The sequence below is a fragment of the Equus asinus genome, chromosome 2 (genome assembly GCF_041296235.1).
Source record: "Equus asinus isolate D_3611 breed Donkey chromosome 2, EquAss-T2T_v2, whole genome shotgun sequence".
Lineage (NCBI taxonomy): Eukaryota > Metazoa > Chordata > Mammalia > Perissodactyla > Equidae > Equus > Equus asinus.
In genome coordinates, this window is record NC_091791.1 from 163,683,694 (window position 1) to 163,704,866 (window position 21,173).

The 21,173-nt window shown below is 38.7% G+C and overlaps 1 protein-coding gene and 1 pseudogene across 1 annotated transcript; both read left to right on the forward strand.

Moving 5' to 3' along the window:
- Positions 1–232: 232 nt before the first annotated feature.
- Positions 233–1,168, forward strand: LOC106833405 (olfactory receptor 11G2-like). Its single transcript, XM_014844597.3, has one exon. It carries the CDS (start codon positions 233–235, stop codon positions 1,166–1,168), a length of 936 nt encoding a protein of 311 aa, XP_014700083.3.
- A 9,524-nt stretch (positions 1,169–10,692) lies between these two features.
- LOC123283022 (olfactory receptor 11H6-like) lies at positions 10,693–20,168 on the forward strand (annotated as a pseudogene).
- The last annotated feature ends 1,005 nt before the right edge of the window (positions 20,169–21,173 follow it).

Here is a 21,173-nt window from a genome sequence, read left to right on the forward strand (position 1 = left end):
AACACTCCTTCAAGAACTTATCACTTCCTGTCAAAAGTTTTTTGAGTCTGTAATGAAACTGTAATTGAGAATAAAGAAGCAATCCAGGTCAATATTTCAGTTTTAAAGAAAAAACTAGCTATTGATATGTCTTTATTTTCTATCTTAAGATGGTTTAAATATAAATCTTGTTCTCCATCTGTTTATACAGAGCCATATGATATTTGCTGGCCCTTACACAGCTCACAGACACATGAAAATCTCCAACAGTCTCAGCAACTCCAGCACTATCACTGGCTTCATCCTTCTGGGGTTCCCTTGCTCCAAGGAGGGGCAGATCCTCCTCTTTGTGCTCTTCTCTATTGTCTACCTCCTGACCCTCATGGGCAATGGTTCCATCATCTGTGCTGTGCGCTGGGATCAGAGACTCCACACCCCCATGTACATCCTGCTCGCCAACTTCTCCTTCCTGGAGATCTGCTACGTCACCTCCACTGTCCCCAACATGTTGGCCAACTTCCTCTCTGATGCCAAGGTCATCTCCTTCTCTGGATGCTTTCTGCAGTTCTACTTTTTCTTCTCCTTGGGTTCTGCAGAATGCTTTTTCTTGGCTATTATGGCATTTGATCGATACCTTGCCATCTGCTGGCCTCTACATTATCCCACTCTGATGACTGGACGTCTCTGCACCAATCTTGTGGTCAGCTGCTGGGTACTTGGTTTCCTCTGGTTCTTGATTCCCATCATCATCACCTCCCAGATGTCCTTCTGTGGATCTAGGATTATTGACCACTTCCTTTGTGACCCAGGTCCTCTTCTGTCACTCACTTGCAGGAAAGCTCCTATGGTAGAGCTTATCTTCTCCATGTTAAGTCCTCTGCCCCTCATCATTCCCTTCCTCTGTATCATGTGTTCCTATGCTCTGGTCCTCCGAGCTGTATTGAAAGTCCCTTCAGCAGCTGGGAGAAGAAAGGCTTTCTCCACCTGTGGGTCTCATCTGGCTGTGGTTTCACTGTTCTATGGCTCAGTACTGGTCATGTATGGGAGCCCAACAACTGAGCATGAAGCTGGAACACAGAAGATTGTGACTCTGTTTTATTCTGTTGTGACCCCACTCCTTAACCCTGTGATATATAGTCTTAGGAACAAAGAGATGAAAAAGGCCCTGGAGAAATTTCTGGGGATGTGAAAAGTGTTCACCAAAAAGGCTCTTCAGGGGCTGGCCTGGTTGCATAGTGGTTAAGTTCAAATGCTCTGCTTCAGTGGCCTGGACTTCATGGGTTCGCATCCTGGGTGCAGACCTACACATGGCTCATCAAGCTATGTTGTGGCAGCGTCCCACATACAAAATAGAGGAAGATTGCCACAGATGTTAGCTCAACAAAAATCTTCCTCAAGCAAAAAGCAGAAGATTGGCAACAGATGTTAGTTGGGAGCCAATCTTCCTCATAAAGAAAAAAAGGCTCTGGGCAATTAGAGCCCACAATTGTATTTAACTTACTTACAAACATTTACAAAAATTGTATTTAATTTTTCTGGTTAGAACAAATTGGTTTTATTAAGATAATTGTTCATCCTAGTATTGACTAAAGTCTCAATCACCTGTGAGTATGTGTCTGTTATTTATTTCTTCTCTTGGTTCTTGATTATCTATCCTTTTTCCCACCATGCCTCAATTTTTTTAATTGAAGGCTGAACATTATATTTAGAATCCTGAAGAAAATGGCTTTAGTAACTCAACAAATGTAAAGTTTTCTTCTAGAAATAGATAGAAGTAGACCACGTTGAACTCATGTGAGGGTTATTTTTAGATGTTGTAAAAATAGTCTACGTCAGTCTTATGCTTATTTCTGGAAGATGCCCCTTACTCCAGTGTAACTATTGACCCTCCAGGACCAGTTCAACTGACCCTATCTTATCAAGAGAGTAATTAGAAATTTTCCTTCAGAAAATTTGCGAAGTTGCCTGCCAGAGCACACACAGAAGAAGAAGTCTTGACCTGAATTGACCACAAAATCAAAGATTCTCCCCCTCACAGAACCAAAGGACTGGGTCATGACCCTAACTTAAAAGTTGGACTCAACAGAAAAGAGCAATCCATTATTCAGGAAGATTTGGTCTTAAAATTCCTTCCCCATCATACCATAAAGTTTTAGAACCTTACCATAAATGCTTCAAGCCCTCCAATCAAAGCCTGTCCATGTGCCAACCTGTTATCCCTAACCTCTTAAATGCCACCCCAAATCTTGAATTGGGGATACAGAGCTGAGGGCACACACCCTGTCTCCCTGCAGATTCATCTCACAGAATAAACCTGGTTACTTTTCCAAAAGCTGATGCCATAATCAATTTTTTTATGTGCATCGAGTAAGAGAATCCCAATTTTGGGTGGTAAAAAATTTTGGTGACCATGAAGGGACAGAGTCCTGTGACCACCTGCCTGAGGATCTGGAACCCCCAGCAAGGTGCAGGGTTTTTTCATAGACCCTAAGTAGGCCGCCTAGACAGTTCTAGCCAGAGGCATAGCTGATTGGATTCCTGTTTCCCTCTGTGGTGCTCCAGGCTGTAAGGTGTTTTATTTTTCTTTTGGGAGAAGAAAAAGCTCCTGGATCAAGATGTCTCTGGGCTCTAGGTGAGTAACTTTAAGAAAGCAACTGTCTTTTACCTTGTCTCTCTGGTTTGATTTCTAGAAATATAAGTTTAGCTTGTATACTGGGAAGTCCTGGTAGGCTAAGTCCTGAACCTCGGGCCTGAACTCTGCAACTTAATTAGAGGCAGGATAAAAGGTTCACTCATGAAGTTGCTTCTGGGATCTAGGTAACTCTTGGCACTGGTTCTGAGCAACTCCTTGGAAACTAGCTAGTATTCAGGTCTGTGTTATGTGTAGAATTGCATTGTGTGTTAATGATTGTCTAAATTGAAATCAGCTGTTTGGGGACAAGTTTCTCAGTGACTATAACTCTCTTTAAAAATTGTCTTGTTTGTTGTGGACACCTTGGAAAGAGCCTCATAAAATAGGAATAACTGTAAACAACTGGAACGATAACCCAGGATATGTTAAAACTATAGTGCCCACTTCAGGCTCCTTTTGAGATGCTGAACTGAGAAACAAAGATTATTTATAGAGTCAAGTACTCCACCTTCTGACCTAAAGTTTCCAGAAGCTATAAATGTTTACAAAGAACTGCAAAATCTTATCAAGCTTGGTTAGTTTCCTGAGGGCTTGGCTTAATAATCGTCAGCTTGGAGGTCCCCAAAATACTGTTGGACAAAAATGCAGTTGCATCCCATTTTGCAGTAAGAGATGGTTGGATGGAAATGCAGTTTGAAATCCTTTTTGCAGCTAAGGGTCACACCGAACTGCCATCAGCCTCAGGGGAATTACTTTGGCCATTAGAAGAACTTCCCAATAAGATAACATCATTTAAAAGTGCACTTAAAAGTAAAGACTTCAAAATCCCAAAGAAACTTTATTGAAAACTTTGTTGGAAAAAGCTAATAGAAAATTAAGTTATAAAAGGTACACAAAAGAAAAACATATTAGACCATGGCTTTACAAACCTATGTACTCTACTTCCAGAGTTAATGAGACTCTGAGAGACTGGGAGACTGCTGTTCAATACTGCCACATATAGTTACTGTTTGTCCCAGCTGAAATATGACAGGACATTTGAAAGGATTTAGCAATTTCTGAACAGAAATTTGGGTAAACTGGAAGCTGATATTCAGAGCCCGATAGGAATTTTCTTTGCAGGTCTTCTTCCCTGAGTTACAATAAAAGTAAGCACCGAGAGAGAAAGAAGCAGATTAGGGATAATGTAGTTGAACAAGTAGATCAACCTATAGTGTCTTTTAAGTTATAACCCAATTTCTGAGAAATTAAGGGCACTTGTCCTTAAAAAAAATCCTTGCAAGACTGGAAAAGCAGCTATAGAGGCAGTTCAGATTCTACTCATTTCCCTTACCTTCCAAAGCTCATGAACTCTCCAGGAACCATCTAGCCCATCACCAATTTCTAAGACTGAAGGGGAAAAAAAAGGAGAAAAGGAAAGAAAAATGACCATAAAAGTGCTTTCACCCAAAACCTATCATCTTGAGTGACTTCTCCACTGACATTAGTAAAACAGTTTAACACATAATTTGGATTCATAAATAGGGAGCCTTGTATTACTGTACCTGATTCATGGCCGTGATTTTAAAACAATAGCTGTGGAGCGTGTGTGTGTGTGTATCTCTAAGTATATGTGTGTGTGATATATTACCTCTGGATGGTACAATTTATAAAGAGGTCTACTCAATTTGCTTAAAATAAGCACTTATGTAAATATTTCTAAGTGTAATAGAAACTAACCCAAAAGTCCTTCTAGTTAACATGACACAAATTAATCTTTGGTAAAGGAAAGCTTATTAAAGATTGCTGATTTGACTAAAATGGACATGTCCTCAAAGACATCAGCACTGGATATGATGCAGACATGCAGCCTTTATTCTATGTTTATTAGCCAAATAAGATGATGTTATCTGTTACAGAACTGATTAACAAAAATAATAACAAAATTATAGCTCATTTTGTCTAATGTCTCACAAAGTTTTATAGGGAATCTAAATAATTATTGGGAACAAGTAACCTAAATTGATGTGAAAAAGATAAAAAATTTGAGTCAACTTAGTAACAATAATTATGTGCTATGGTGTGTGTATTTATAAACTTGCCAAGCCAAAGAATGATAATGTAAAAAAACAGTTAATAATTGCCTCCTTTTAGTTTTCACTAAAAATGATGGACTGTAAGGGTTAAGAGTTTTAATTTATGTATGTAATTAAAGCTACTAAAATTTAATAAGGAAACATCTTTGTATTCAAGGAAAGTAAGATGTATGCTTTCAGTAAGAAGGTATAAAAGATGGAAATATTTTTTGTTTTATTAAAAAAAAATAAAATTTTCCTAATAAGAAGGCATGGGACAAATTCTGAATATAAAAAGAAAATTATAGAAAGTTTGTGGAAGAGGAACCCTGAGGAAAGAATTTCATGCATGGTCAAGTTGGCTAAGTTTACAATGAATTTAAGTAAGTAAATGAATTTTAATAGCAAAAGTAAGCTGAACAATTAAATTAAAAAGGTGCAAAATTAAATTTGATTTTCTCCCTCTTAAAAGGATAATTTCCTTAACCTTTTAGTTTGCTTTTGATTAAGAGATTAAACAAGATTTTTCTTTATTTTTCAATAAGTCTACCTGAAAGAAAGATATCCTGCATTATGTCAAAATCCCTTATGTGCTAAAAGGCTGAAATCTCTCTATTAAGAGAATGAAATTTGTTTGTTTTTTTTCAATTTATTAGCTCTGTAAGTTTGCCTTTAACATCTTCTGTTGTCATTTTGGTTAAATGGATAAACAAGCATTATTTCACAGTAAGCATTGTTTCCTATTTGACCAAATGTTTTAAAACCTTTTGATACTTTTGACAAATTTCCCCAAAAGTCAAACTTTGAGAATTTCCAAAGGGGTCCTGGGACTTCTCAAAGAATTTATTCCCTCTTTCTATAAAGAGAGAGATATTAAACTAATTAGGCACCTTTAATATGTTAAATTATATGAGAAGCACTGTCAAACAAAGATGATAAACCTTCTCTTTTTTTTTTTTTTTGAGGAAGATTAACCCTGAGCTAACTGCCAATCCTCCTCTTTTTGCTGAGGAAGCCTGGCCTTGAGCTAACATCCGTGCCCATCTTCCTCCACTTTATACATGAGACACTTACCATAGCATGGCTTTTGCCAAGTGGTGCCATGTCTGCACCCGGGATCCAAACCAGAAAACCCCAGGCTGCCAAGAAGCGGAATGTGTGAACTTAACCACTGTGCCCCAGGCTGGCCCCCTTAACCTTCTTAAGATATACTATGTGAGCAAATGTTATTGATATAAGTGTTTTAAAATTATATAACATTCTTAAAATTCTGATCTTTCCTTGTTACCAGCCAGAATTCTAGTTATCATTTTGAAGTATTATATGTCACAGAAATAGAAGTTTCTTTGTCAATTGCCTTTTTCAAGTCTTCCGTCATTTGCAGATAACTGTTATTTTACTCTGATGTTTTGAAGATGTATTTTATCTTTAGAGAGATTCATGGAGAGGACTCTAACATTCTAGAATACAGGTTTCTGATAAATTTTCAGATCATAAAACCAAACTGGGTAAGAAGTTAAAGAACAGTAATATAGAAACTGATGACTTCATTAAACTGCTAAGAAAAGATCAAGAGTTGGTTACATGAAACTGAATGAACTTATGAGGATGATCATACTTTTTATGACTTCTCATTTGAAATATTGCTCATTTTTAATATTTTATTTTTCTAGATTTAAGGAAAGGTTTTTCTCTTAAGCTAACCGACTTATAGCAACTTGGTAAATTATACCTTTGAAAGCAGAATTGAAGCATTTATCTTTTTCTTCCTACCTGATACCTCCAGAATTTGGAAATACTTTGTGAGTAAGTCTTATAATTTTCATGACAATATAGTTACTTGTATAAGCTTAATAAGAACCTTATCTCCTTATAGCAGGGCACGATAGGAAATATTGATCATATTACCAAGGCTTTGACAGGAGTGTCATATTTGAGAGAAACATGCGTAGACTCAGATGACCAGACAGCTTTGAGGAACAAACATGGGACTTTATGGAATAAAACTGCTTGGAAATATTGGCCTGGTACCTTGCTTACAGGGCTCCTAGAAACCTTACCAAGTGTGTAAAGAAAGTCACTTCCTGGAAGGTACAAACAACCACAGGATATATTTGGGGAACCTCAAGAGAAGAGAGGAATCCACCCAAATCTATAGGTATTGTAGTCAAAGTCTAATCCTTAGCTGATATTTCCTGGCTTTAGGAGGACTTTAAAGTTCAATCTGAGATTCCTCATAAAAATTTCCAACAAGGCAGATTTGAAAGAGCCTATATGATCAATTACTATTCTTGATGTATTCATATAAGTAATTGAGCCAAGTTTATTGAAACTAGACATTTTGCAAACCAATAAGTCTTAATTTGGCTATCTTTGGTAAAAATGAGGGTGATTTAGGGAGAAAAAATATGTTTCAATTAAAACTATAGTACACATTCATGGATATTAGATTCTAGTTATGCTAATTCTTTAAGGTTTTTGTTTTCTATCTGCAGGCTGAACTGGATCCTGAATTCTTCTATTCTCCTGAAATATCTGTCTACAAATCTCCAAACTAATGTTTTCAATTTTTTCCATCATTTTCATTTGGAATCATTGAGAACGGAAACCAACCTTTTTCCTGAAGCCCTGAAAATTGAAGCTGGAAAGCTTGCTATAAACTTAAGAGAGATTCATGTGTGTTGCTCTATAAACCACTCAGAAAGATACCTGAACACTAGATGATATCATCAGAAACATTTCAAACTGCAAAATATTATTTGACCCTGACATCTAGAAATCTTTTTTAACTGACATCCCCCTGGTCTCAGAAACTAGTTTATAATTTGCTCCAATCATTAACTTTGTTTTTTCTTTCCATTTCTCTAAAAATGCCTCTTATTACATACCTGGTTAGTTGCTTACACAATATAGGCCTAACTTTGGGAGCCCACCTGCATCACTGTCTTACTAAGAGATTGATTCAAAGAGATGGAACAACCTATTCCCTTTATCAGGAAGAAGAAGCTAGAGCAGTCATGGCATTATATCCCTCAAGATTGATGAATGAACAACAAAAATGGGAGATTTGTAAATGCAGGCCCTCCAGGGCAAGTTCAATTGATGCCATCTTATCAATTGAGTAACTAAGATATTGTCTTCAAAAAATTTGAAAGTCACTAGCCAGAGCATGCACAGAAGAAGAAATCTTGACCTGAAACGATCACAGAGCCAAACATTCTCTACCCACAGAACCAAATGACCAGGACACGACCTGAGCTTAAAATATGGATCCTTATCAGAAGTGAGGGGTCTGTTAATCAGGAAGATTTGGTGTTAAAATTCCTTCTCCACCTGACCATAAATGTTTAGAACCTCATCATAAATGTTCAGAACCTTACCATAAATTCTTCAACCTCACCAATCAAAACCTTTTATTCCAGCATTTCCACATGCCAGCTTGTTCTCCCAACCTCTTGAATTTCATCCCAAAGCCTGAATTGAGGTGAGAGGTCTGAAGCCACATGCACCCATCTCCTTGCAGATTAATCTCACAGAGTAAAGCTGATGTCTTTTCCCAAGAGCTGATGCCATAACAAATTGGGGGATTTTTTGTACGTGCATTGGGCAAAAGAACCTCAATTTTGTGTTATAACATCAGGAACATGGCCTTTCAGAGATCCTGTAAGCCCGGACTGCTTCAGGACCCCTCCACCTTAATCAACCTGATTTCCTATTTCTGTACTCCTTGAACCCCATGAATCCTGAAACCTCTGCTCAGCTCTTCAGATGCCCAATTTCTGTATTCTGCTAGATTTCTTGAAATCTCTTCTTGCACATGAATGGCTTAGAAACCCCAAAAATGCCTTGAACAGATATTACCTCATATTTTGAGCCTCATATCTCTGTGGTCCTCCTCTCTGCAAGAATTGGTTCTCAAAATCCAGTAGTTTTGAGAGCCTCAAACACCAAATCCTTTATTTCCACAGTTCAGTGAAAATAGTGGTTTCTGCTAAGACTTTATTTTGCCTTCCCCCATTCTTTTCTGCATGCCTCCATATGCCCATACTCCCTAGACCCAGTGAATTGTCAAATGTCTTCAGGGAAAAACACCCAACATGAATGTGGACTTCATCTCCTTCACTCTCCCTTCTTGGAATTGTAGCCCCTAGAGTCTTGCCTGTGTTAATTAGTCTCTAGTGCCTTCAAATGGTTGCTTTATCTATTTTGTCCAGATTTTACGCTTACTTTTGATGGAAGACTTAGTGTAAGACAAGCTGCTCAGTTATGACCATACCAGAAATTCTTTCCATTATATCTGAATTCCATACATTCTCACTTTTTCCTTCACTTTCAGTAGATTATCTGCTGCCATAACCATGCAAAAACCCGTAAATCAGAGACAAGTGGATACAGGGACTCATATAAACACAAGTCTGAGATGTAGACCTGATTTTCTTTTCATTGCAAACAGCTCCAGATTTCTGAGGATTCCACCATTCCAAGTGAGGTGGGGGTGTGGGGATTGCTTTCAGTAAAATAAGAAGTAAAACCAGGACCACAGAGAATAGATTTAGGCCATATGTATATAATTTTTAATGGGAGACATTCAGAAGTTGTAGATGAGTGAACTTACTCAGGATTTGTTTTAGTGCCTTGGGCTAGTTCTCCTTGAACTCCCTCCTTGGTCCTGAATGAAAGGTCATCCTATTATTGAAGTGTATTTACCATTTCAACTACTGGATTCTGCAGATGAAGAAAATGAGGATTGGGAATCAGGAGTGATTTTCCAAGAATAGTAACTTTAATGGTAAAAAAAAAATTGCTATCTATCACCTTTTTAACTAGCCCACGTTGCTTTTTATTTACTAACTAATCCTATATTTCTATCCTTAAGACTTCTCAATTATTGGCCCATCAGTGATATAGGACTTCTCAAGTATTTACCAGTTAAACAATGCTTGTTTCCCTAATATACATAAAGCTCTGTAAACAGTAAGATAACAAAGCAAGATCTCAGCAGGAAAATAAGTAAAAAAATATAAACGCATAACATAAAGAAACACTCAAACATATGGAAAGAACACTAATTCATTCATTTAAAAAAGGCATGAAAACTATAACGGTGATAACAGGGAGACAATGGGCCAAAAATAGATTCACTTGTTTTAGGCTTTGGGGTAGCAAACCAATCCGTATTACCTAACCTAATTACAGTTTCAACTTCCCTCAGATATGTGGCATTTAACCAGCCAATCTGAAATTTCCTGAGAAAAGAAAGATTGGTTCCTTCTGTAGCTGTACAGCCCTCAGTGCCTGAGGTCTCATCACATCTCCACCCCATCTCTAGTTCTGGAAAATCAGAGAAGGTTCTGTTCCAAAAACCCCTAAGTGGAGCCAGCCACATGGCATAGTGGTTGGGTTTGTGCACTCTGCTTCAGTGGCCCGGGGATCTCGAGTTCAGATCCCAAGCATGGACCTATGCACCACTTAGCAAGCCACGCTATGGCAGGCGTCCCACATATAAAACAGAGGAAGATGGACACAGATGTTAGCTCAGGGCCAATCTTCCTCAGCAAAAAGAGGACGATTGGCAGTGGAGGTTAGCTCAGGGCTAATTTTCCTCAAAAAAAAAGCACAACAGCTCATAATTGACACCACTCACTAGAGGTCCAGTGAGTAGCTTTCTGCATCACAGCCGCCACACCCTGTGTTACTTTAATAAGCTTTTCCTTGGACTCCTGGTAGGCACCCTGAGTGGGCTTGAAGAATGATTAAATCTCGTGCTGCCCCTGAGAAATTTGGGAAAGCTAATATTTTTCTACTCTACTGAAAACAAAGGCAGTAGGCATCTGGGTCTCCAGAATAGGCAAGCCCCAGGGAAACGGAAGAAGTAACACAAAACAGTCTCCTGAAGCTCTTCTTCTAGAGGTGGTAAATCGATCCTCACGGAGCAGAGCTCACTCCCTGGAGACTCTTCTTATAATCCTTCCATCCTCAAGCAAACACCGAGAAATCTTCACTCTGTATCTAGTCCTTCACTCCTCGATGATTATTGTAGAGGAGACCACCTCTCCTCTCCAGGAAGATCAGATTCTGTCACAGAAACTTCAGGTTTGGATTCCCCTCTTGTCCATGAAAGGAGATGATATAATTCTTAGAGGAGAAAATAAACATTAAAGAGCTAGAAAAATGCCTATCCTCTAAATAAGGCTCCCTTTTCTTTGCTGAAACAATATATTATATGGCTAACAATCCTAAGCATTACTGTGTGCCAGGACCTACATAAGCACTTCCACATGTGTTATCTCATTCAGAGTTCTCTATCCTTTGGTAAAAGTATTAAGGTGCCCATTTTGCAGTTGAAGCAACTGGGAAATAGTTTATATAATTGACCTGACAAAGTTTTCACAACTGGTGGTAAGGTATGAGTTAGAATTCAAACCTAGCTTCCTTACTCCAAATCCTTTGTTCTTCTACTATTCCTTAGTTGTCTACAACTTCTCATAAATGGGAAAGTTGTTCTTATTTTCAAGAGCTTTGCAGAAATGGGACAGGTGTGACAATCTAATATTCAGTTAAAATAGATCAGATGGATGTGCTCCAGTGGAACCAGGCCAATAATACTTCCACACCATTGTACCTTCTTGGACTAGCCTTGAGGAAAAAGTAAAATATCAGAGAAATGTCCTTCTCTCATCTTGTGCTTTGTAGCTGGCTAACCTAGATTGGGTCTCTTCCAAAATTTCCAAGATATAATGGAGGTGGGGGTGTAGTTTACTTTGTTTGGGTTTGTTAATTAACCAAGTCTAAGCATCCTGTAAACCTAACACAGCCTTGACACCATTGTATCCGTATTCATACTCTCTCTGCCACAGAGCTTTCTGCGACAGATTCAGGAGAATCTTCCTGCTACTTTGGACAGCTCCAGCTTAGCCTTGTGCCAGGTGAACATCACTGCAGCTTTCGGCACAGAGGAGCCAAGGCATAAAAGGTGAGTAACATGGTCTTGTTAGAAATCTCTTTTTTCTCACCTACTGTTAAAATAGGTCAAACATGAAATGGTGATGCCACACAGAGAATCATTTTTCACACTCATCTTGTTTTCTAGGACAGCCTTGTCAGATCTTGAAGTTGGAGAATTATCCTGAGAGAGAGTTGGCCTGGATCTTTTGGCTTCGTGTATAACTAAGAAACTATCCAACTGCTGTTTCCATCTGAGAGATAGATGTAACTAAAATATCAACCCTATATCTATAAAGTTTTGATATCGTGTGTACTTGGGGTATATGTAGAATAGAAGTAAGCATTTTAAAATGAAAAGTAGTTACAAAACATATAGTCCTACTCTCTTGATATAAAGAAAACAAAGCTAATAGAGGTTAAAAGACTCCGCTAGATCCACTAAGCAACTTTTTCGCAAGGTTGAATCTAGAATTTCCATCCAACTCTCTCTCCTACTTCAACATTCAGATCTTTGGGGCCACATTTATCTTTAATAGACAGAGAGGAAACCAGCTGGGTTGGAAGATGATCTATCACCCAGAACATTCAACCTCTCATTACTTCTTTTGAGTGGAATTCCTCTCAAGTCTGGCCCAACACTCCAGTACCCTCAGGTCATTTGGAGCCTTGTATATTTTATTGCCAAAAATTTCCTCTCATAGGTTTTCTGAAGTTCAAATGAAGTAATTGGTACACATCTATCTGTCTATCATCTCTCTATATTCTTTCACGTTTGTAACAGTATAGACAATCATTTCTTTGACAAATATTTACAAAATGCCTAGTATCTGCCTCACACTGTGCTGGGTACTGGGAATAGAGTGAACATGAGGGACAACAAGAGCATAGACTCTGAATCAGGAAAGTACTTGGCCATTTCTAGAAACTAAAAGAAGGCCAGTGTTATATTACTGAACTGTTGTGTGGAGAAGGAAAGGTGTGCATGCGTGGGTCAGTGGGTGTGTGTTTGTGTGTGTGTGTCTGTGGGAGTAGACAGAGAGAGAGGCAAATCTTGATGGCTTTGAACACTCATTTTGTAATTTATCTGAAAGCTGGCCTAACAAATCAGTTAGTTCAGTAGAAGAACAGGCCGATTCCAGCTGCTAACTTCTAGAGGCCCTCTCCTTTGTAACAAGGTCACTTGCAGGACCAAGAAGCTTCCATCGTTCCACAGTCAAATGGATGGTCCTTGCTTTTCTCTCCCTGTAAACGCATAGAGCTAGATTTAGCAAACTATGGCCAATGGTCCAAATCTGGCCTACTGCCTGGTTTTTATGGCCAGCGAGCCAAGAATTTTTACATTTTAAGTATATGTTAAAAATCCATATAAGAATCATATTCTGTGACACGTGAAAGTTATATGAAATTTAAGTTTCAGTGGACATGAAGTTTTATTGGAATACAGCTATGCACATTCATTTAGGTGTTGTCTATGGCTGCTTTCACACAATAGCAGAGGTGGGTAGTTGTGACAGAGACTATATGCCCTGAAAACATAAAATTATATTTAAGAAGAAGCTTGCCGACCTCTGATACAGAGCATTACAGAAGCAAGTCCCTCTCTACTGAAATATTGGCTAGTGTTGGTATAGTCCAAATACACAAAGCTCCCAGTGGGATCAGGAGAGCACAGGGGGTGGTGTACACCTTGCTACCCATTGCTTGTCAAACTATATTTTATATTTGCAGTGCTTATGTTAGTGGAGTGTATGTGCCTCCTTTGCAACACAGAGTGTATGTTTGTGTGTGTATGTGTGTGTTTGTGACAGAAGGACTGTGTGTATTTGATTAATAGAATCATGAGATGAGGTTGGAGATGTTAAGAAAGGTTAAATCAAAGACCCTAGTTTGGAGATTTTATTCTGTTCTAAGTGTATTGGGAAGCTAATTGAAGTCTGTGTGCAAGGGAAGGAACTGATCTGATTTTCTTTTTTAAAGAGTCTCCCCAGCAGTTGCATGGATAACAGGCTGCAGAGTCCAGGTTGGAAAGAGGAACCAGTTAGGATAGCATCACAGTGGTTCAGGAGAGAAAAGATGACAGCTTGACCTAGAAAATGAGAGGACATGAGACTTATTTTGGAAACAAACTAGCAAATAACTGATGAATTAGATGTGACAGTAAAGGGGAAATATGACACTGAAATAAGTTCCACCGGTAAAAAAAACAAACATTCTTAACATTTAATCCAAGGGTTCAGCTGTTACATTGTCCAGCAGATGCTTGCTCCTAAAAGGAAATTTCAAGGAGATCAGCAAAACAACCCTGGTCAAAAATGCCTAATCATTGTTAGTAACAATTGTTGTTAATTGATCGTGATAAAGTTTCCTTCCTCTGAGTTGCTACTAGATTTATAGACTTAATCGTGTGTAGAATCCATCAAGGACGTTTACATATAGCAAAATTCTTCTTTTGTGCCTGTTTTTATACATTAACAATCAATGGGCTCTCACGACTCCAAGTTAACATTGAAAACGCACTATACAGGCCAGGATATGCTGCAAAAAAGGCTAAATGCCTAATGTCCTTCAACATCAGTGAACCTGCTACACAGGGACTCTAAAAAAATGTTAGGCTCTTCTGTCTGCTTTCAACTCCCCTCTATGAAAGATAGATATGTGGTCTCAGAAGTTTACTGAGTCCCTAGACAAATGACTTTCAAAGCAGAAAAGAGAAAGATTACAGGAAATGGAAATTCTTCATGCAGGTACCAGAACCCAGCCTACCTTCCCCACTAACAGTGGAGTCCACTAAATAGGTTCCAGTTATATGTACATTAAAATAGAGTCTGGCAGATCTGTGAAGATTTTATTGGCTGCAAGCATCCCTCATGCTATGGGAATCACAGAATCTTGAATTGAAAATGACCCAGAAATGATTTTAAAAGAACAATGTATTATGTTATAATTAGTCCCCCAGTCTTCTCGCCCCAAACCACCAAAATTGTATTCCTCCTCCAATTACATGATGAAATGGAACAAATTGACTTGCTCTGTTAAATGGTTACCCTTCCTTTTATCCGATAGAGTCTTTTGTTATTCAATTTCAGTATCCCAGCTCCATCCACTGTTACTCATTTTCCGTACTTCTAAACCCCTTAAGTTGCTTTCCTCCAAATTCACCACAGTTTACCCATGTACATCTTAAATTATGTGATCCAGAACTTTTGAAGAGCTCTATATCTGATCTCTGTGGAATCAAAGAAGATTCTATCATAACCTCCATTTATATATTCATAGCTAGAGAGAAGTCAATGCCTGGCTTCAAAGCTTCAAAGGACAGTCTGACTCTTTTATTGGGGCCTAATGCAACTGGTGACTTTAAGTTGAAGCCAATGCTCATTTACCATTTTGAAAATCCTAGAGCCCTTAAAAATTATGCTAAATCTACTCTGCCTGTGCTCTATAAATGGAACAGCAAAGCCTGGATGACAGCACATCCGTTTACCACATGTTTTACTGAATATTTTCAGCCCACTGTTGAAACTTACTGCCCCCCCAAAAAAGATTCCTTTCAAAGTATTACTGCTCATTGACAATGCCCTTGGTCACCCAAGAACTCTGATGGAGATATATGAGGTTAATCTTTTCATGCCTGCTGACACAACATCCGTTCTGCAGCCCATGGGTCAGGGAGTAATTTTGACTTTCAAGTCTTACCATTTAAGAAATATATTTTGTAAGGCTATGTCTGCCATAGATAGCGATTTCTCTGATGGATCTGGGCAAAGTAAATTGAAAACCTTCTGGAAAGTATTCATCATTCTAGATGCCATTAAGAGCATTAGTGATTCAGGGGCAGAGGTCAAAATATGAACATTAACAGGAGTTTAGAAGAAGTTGATTCCAACCCTCATGGATGACTTTGAGGGGTCAATACTTCAGTGGAGGAAGTAATTACAGATGTGGTAGAAATAGCAAGAGAAGTAGAATTAAAAGTGGAGCCTAAAGATGTGACTGAATTGCTGCAATCTTATGATAAAACTCTAACAGATGAGGGTTGGCTTCTTAAGAATTAGCAAAGAAAGTGGTTTCTTGAGATGGAAACTACTCCCGGTGAAAATGCTGTGAAGACTATGGAGATGACAACAAAGGATTTAGAATATTGCATAAACTTAGTTGATAAAAGAGCAGCAGGAGGGTTTGAGAGGATTGACTCCAATTTTGAAAGAAATTCTGCTGTGGGTAAAACACCATTAAACAGCATCGCATGCCACAGAGAAATCGGTCATGAAAGGAAGAGTCAATAGATGCAGCAAACCTCACTATTGTCTTATTTGAATAAATTGTCACGCCACCCCGATGTTCAGCAACCGCCACTCTGATCAGTCAGCAGCCATCAACATCGAGGCAAGACCCTCCACCAGTCAAAAGATTATGACTTGTTGAAGGCTCAGATGATGGTTAGCATTTTTAGTAATAAAGCATTTTGTAATTAAGGCCTGTGAATTGTTTTTTTAGACATAATGCTGTTGCACACTTAACAGACTACAATGTAGTGTAAACATAACTTACATATGAACTGGGAAACCAAAAAATTTGTGTGACTCGCTTTATTGCAATATTTGCTTTATTGCAGGGGTCTGGAACCAAATCCACAATATCTCCAAGGTATGCCTGTATTTAATATTCTGATCCACAGCTTAAGCCCAACTTATTCTTCAGCTTAGACCCAGGTCCCATCATCTTTCCCTTTTCCCCTAGAGGTTGGACCAATTTAGACCTCAGTTAAAGAAATACTTTCTGAGATCTGGCCAAAGCTTTCTCATTGTTATCCCTAGATGAGGCCACTGGGAAAAGCTGGGTAACATGGGAGGGTCAGAAAGAAACCTTGATACATTTATTAAAAAGTGTACAGGGGACTGTAGCCCAGTGGTAAAGCCCGAGTGCACACATGGAGTGCTCTGGATCACCCGCTGCAAGATGGGCTGTTGAGGACAATGGCCACAGCTCAGAATGTGTTTGCTATATACTCTCCTTTAGAGACAGGAGTATAATTGATCCTTCTCAAATCAGGAAAGACCATAGTGTCCTTTACAACTGCAGGTAACCACCTTTCAAGCTGTTTAAGCAATATACCCATTGTCGGGGCTTCAAATAAAGGCTATACTTGATAAGATTACCTTCCAACTCTCTCCCCCTTTTAGAGGCCTTCTGAGAAACTTGGAGGTGAGCATCACTGTGTTTGGCTTTGCTGCACACTTTCTCCTGCTGAAATGAGAGAACAAAGAGTTGAGGCTGACTGCATACTCCAGGAGAGAGAAACCTAAATTCGGATGTCTGCCCTCCACCAGATTCTGTAATTCTCACACAACAGCTTCAGGTAAAGTTCAGCTCAGATTTCTTGTGATGTCATCTTTACTTCCGTTGCACTCATCTAACCCTATGTTGTATTTTCTCCAAAAGAAAATTTAAATAAGAATAGCTTCCTCATAATGGAAATGGGTCTGATTCTCGACTATATAGCATAGCCTCCAGCATGAGGACTGGTCTAAATAAATGTTAGGTTAAATATATTTTATTTATAAATATGTAAGTAAATTTATTTAATAAAAATAACAATATTTTACTGAAATTGAGGTGTTAGCTGAGCCACAAAGCATATGGGCCAGGAACAAATTGTGAAATGACAACTTTATTCTATACCTTATTACGTATTCAAGTCACATATACGAGATTTCCTCACCCTGAATATGGAGCAGAAGAAAATATTAGGCAGTAAGAGAAGAACATTTTTCAATTAAAGCATACTGACTACCACATAGGGAAAAAATATCAGGTACAGACTATGAACACATTTTCTTTAAGAGGGAGAAATCTAAAACAGTTCACTTACCTCTTTAAAAATAAGATGAAAAGATTGCAAAAGGCATTCAAAAAATCATTTAAGGCTATGGAGAATTAGATACAGAAACAGACTGAGAGAGAAACAGTAAAATCAGTGTGTGTCCACACATACGCACACTTAGAGCATGATTGTAACTTAGGAGCAATAGGAAAGCACAGGGCACAAAGCAGAGTAGACAAAGAGGGCGTAAAGAAAGATGAAGCAATTCAAAGTGAGGCAGCTTTGACGGAGCTGTCTTGGGGAGGCTCCTGTCATGGAGATCCTCCTATTTACTTGCACAGAGAGTGTATCCCCATAACAAATAAATCCTTGTTGTCTTGCTTTTGTTTTTAGCAAACTAGAAATTCCAATCTTTTCATTCTTTTTTCGTTTTTTTCCTTGACTACAAGCAATTGTTTCCTAATCGGTTACTCTTAGGGCATGTCTGTTGATTGAAACAACAAATATTTAATGTGCACCTATAATACACTGGACACCATCCTAGATGGGGGAACACATTCAGTGAGCAAAATAACATCCTCCTCTTGTATTCAGGTGATTTAGACAGAAAATATGTACTAAGTTTATAATTCAATGCCAGGTAGTGACATGTGCTTCAAAGAAAACTGAGGCAGAATTGGGAAACAGAGTCGCAAAGACTGGGTAAATTAAGGAAGGCCTCTCTAAGTCTCTGATTTTTACCAGAAATCTGAATGAAGTGACAAATTAAGGTACGGGAATATTTGCGAGGGAAAGAGACAGACATCCCAGGCTTTGACACGGGTCACATGTGGCATAATCTAGTACAGCAGTTCCCCCATTAGCTTGGGGGAATAACTTCCAAGACCCCCAGTGGATGCCTGAAACTGCAAATAATACTGAACCCTGTGCGTGCTATGGTTTTTTCTATATATATATACCTACTATAAAGTTTAATTTATAGATTAGGCACGGTAAGAGATTAACAACAATAATAATAAAATAGGGCAAATATTAATAATATACTATAATAAAAGTTAATGTATATCTTAGCAACCTCAGCATACAATTTTTTCTTTCTTTATTAAGTCGAGAACTTCCACCTCTTCACTTAAAGGAAGCACTTTATGACTTCTCTTCAGCATATCCAAATTGCCAGCATCACTTCTCTTGTGCTTTGGGGACATTATTAAGTAAAATAAGGGTTTTTTCAACATATGCACCATGATAACCCACGAGTCAATCTGATAACTGAGAGGGCTACTGAGTGACTAAAATGCAAGTAGCATGTACAGCATGGATTTGTTGGACAAAGGGAAGATTCATGTCTCAGGTGGGACAGAGCAGGACAGCGTAAGATTTCATCACACTACTTAGAACAGCATACAATTTAAAATTTATGAATTGTTTATTTCTGGAATTTTCTATTTAATATTTTCAGGTTGCAGTTCACCATGGATAATTGAAATCACAAAGGCGAAATCATGGATAAGGCAGGACTACTCTATCAGCGTGGCTGGTGTGGCATCAGTAGAGCGAAGAGTAGTAGGAAATGAGGGCATGTAAGAAGGCCTCATTGGCCATATAAGTTGTGGTAAGGAATTTGGGGTTTACTCTAAGCGTGTTTAAAAGATTGAGAGTAGGTAGATGATATGATCAGACTTTAGCTACTATGTGGGTAACAAATGTCTCTAACATTTAAAAATGGAAACAGGCAATTTAAGAGCCTTCTGTAGTTAAGTGAGAATTTCACAGTACCATTGACTAGGGTGAAAGCTGATGGGAATACGGAATATTTGGAACATAATGCCTGGAGGCTTTGTTGATGGTTTGGATGTAAAGTATTGAGAGGGGTGGTAAGGTGTGGCCAAAGTTTACGTCCTGAACAACTGAGTAAATGGATGTGTCATTTAGTGATAATGCCGAAAATCTTTAATCTAAAACTATGCTGTTAATTGAATTGTAAGTAAATTCAGAGAATATCTTAATGAGATAACTTCCGTAGAGTCATTTGTAACATGAAAATGTCTTGTTATTGCAGTTTCAGGAAAGAAGAAATGAAAAGCCCAGGAGGGAATAATCACTCTGACCCTGTGACTGAATTCATTCTTCTCGGATTCCCTTGTACCTGGGAGACTCAGATCCTCCCCTTCTCACTCTTCTCTGTGATCTATTTCCTGACGGTAATGGGAAACCTGTGCATTATCTGTACAGTGTGGTGTGTCCACCATCTCTACACCCCCATGTGCATCCTGCTGGCCAATTTTTCATTCCTAGAGATCTGGTATGTCACTTCTACTGTTCCAAACATGCTGCCAATTTTCTCTCTGAGGCCAACTCCATTTCCATCTCTGGCTGCTTCCTCCAGTTTTACTTCTTCTTCTCCATGGGCACCACTGAGACCTTACTCTTGTCTGCCATGGCCTTTGACAGGTACCTCACTATCAGCAGGCCCCTGCACTACCCCACTATGATGACAGTTCAACGCTGCATCAGAATGGGAGTTTGCTGCTTGGTGTGTGGCTTTTCCTGTTTTCTCCTCCCAGTTTATCTCATCTCTCAGCTTCCTTTTCGTGGTCCCAATACTATTAATCAATTTTTATATGACCCAGGATCCCTTATGAAGTTTTCCTGTGTGCCAGCCACTGAGATCATCAGTGCCATCTTTAACTTAGTCCTAATTTCCTCTACTTTCCTCTTCATTACCAGCACCTAAATCTTGGTGATGAGAGACATGTTGAGGTCCCCTCAGCAGAAGGCCAGCAGAAGGCTTTCTCCACATGTGGCACTCACGTGGCCATAATGTCCCTGTTCTTTGGCTCCATCATGCTGATGTATGTGAGACAAACAGCAGGCAATCCAGCAGGAGTTCAGAAAATTGTAACTTTATTTCATTCTGTGATGACTCCACTTTTCAATCCCTTGATCTACAGCCTCCAGAATAAGGAGATGAAAGAGGCCTTGAGAAAGCTGTTTAGGATTAAAAATTGGTCAAAGACAGCCTCTGAAGAACTAGAATCCATAGACATGTAGGACACATAGTGATATAAAATTATAGGAGGTTAATGATCTTAAGTAAGTTTTAGAGACAAATATATATTCTCGAATATTTTTAAGGATGCATTTCAATGAAGCAAATAGCAAATAAGATCTTACAGGAACTTGCATAAATCATTTCTGCTCAGGCTTTATTATATTAATATCCCTGTATATATGCATGGAAACAAGAAAATGCCAGACATTCTCAGGCATTTTTGAAGAAAAAAACATGCAACCCAGATGTCAACTGGTCAGTCTCTATCTTTTTCAGATTTAGGTAAATTTGTCTCTGATCCCCAATTTTGTAGTGATTAGATGTCTGGAGTCCCCACTGTTATCTCCCTATAACGCACAGACCATACAATTATGTTCCTGCATGCCTCTCTCCTCCCACTCCGAATCCACCTGCTGTCTTGTTTTGTTTACATCAACCTGGATGTGAGACTCATCTCCTTCAATATTTTATCCAAAACCAAACTCATTCAAGCTTAGTGTAGGTTTATTAACCTGACTACATGCTGGAGTTAGGGAGAATCAGAGGAAGCGTCACCGTGCTGGACACCCAATCAATCTCTCTTATTATACCTGGTGCTGCATCTTTCTCTTCCTTCTTCATCTTCTTCCCACCACCCACAAGAGTGACCAGAACACCTTTCTCATTCTTATTCAGAATAATTTTGTC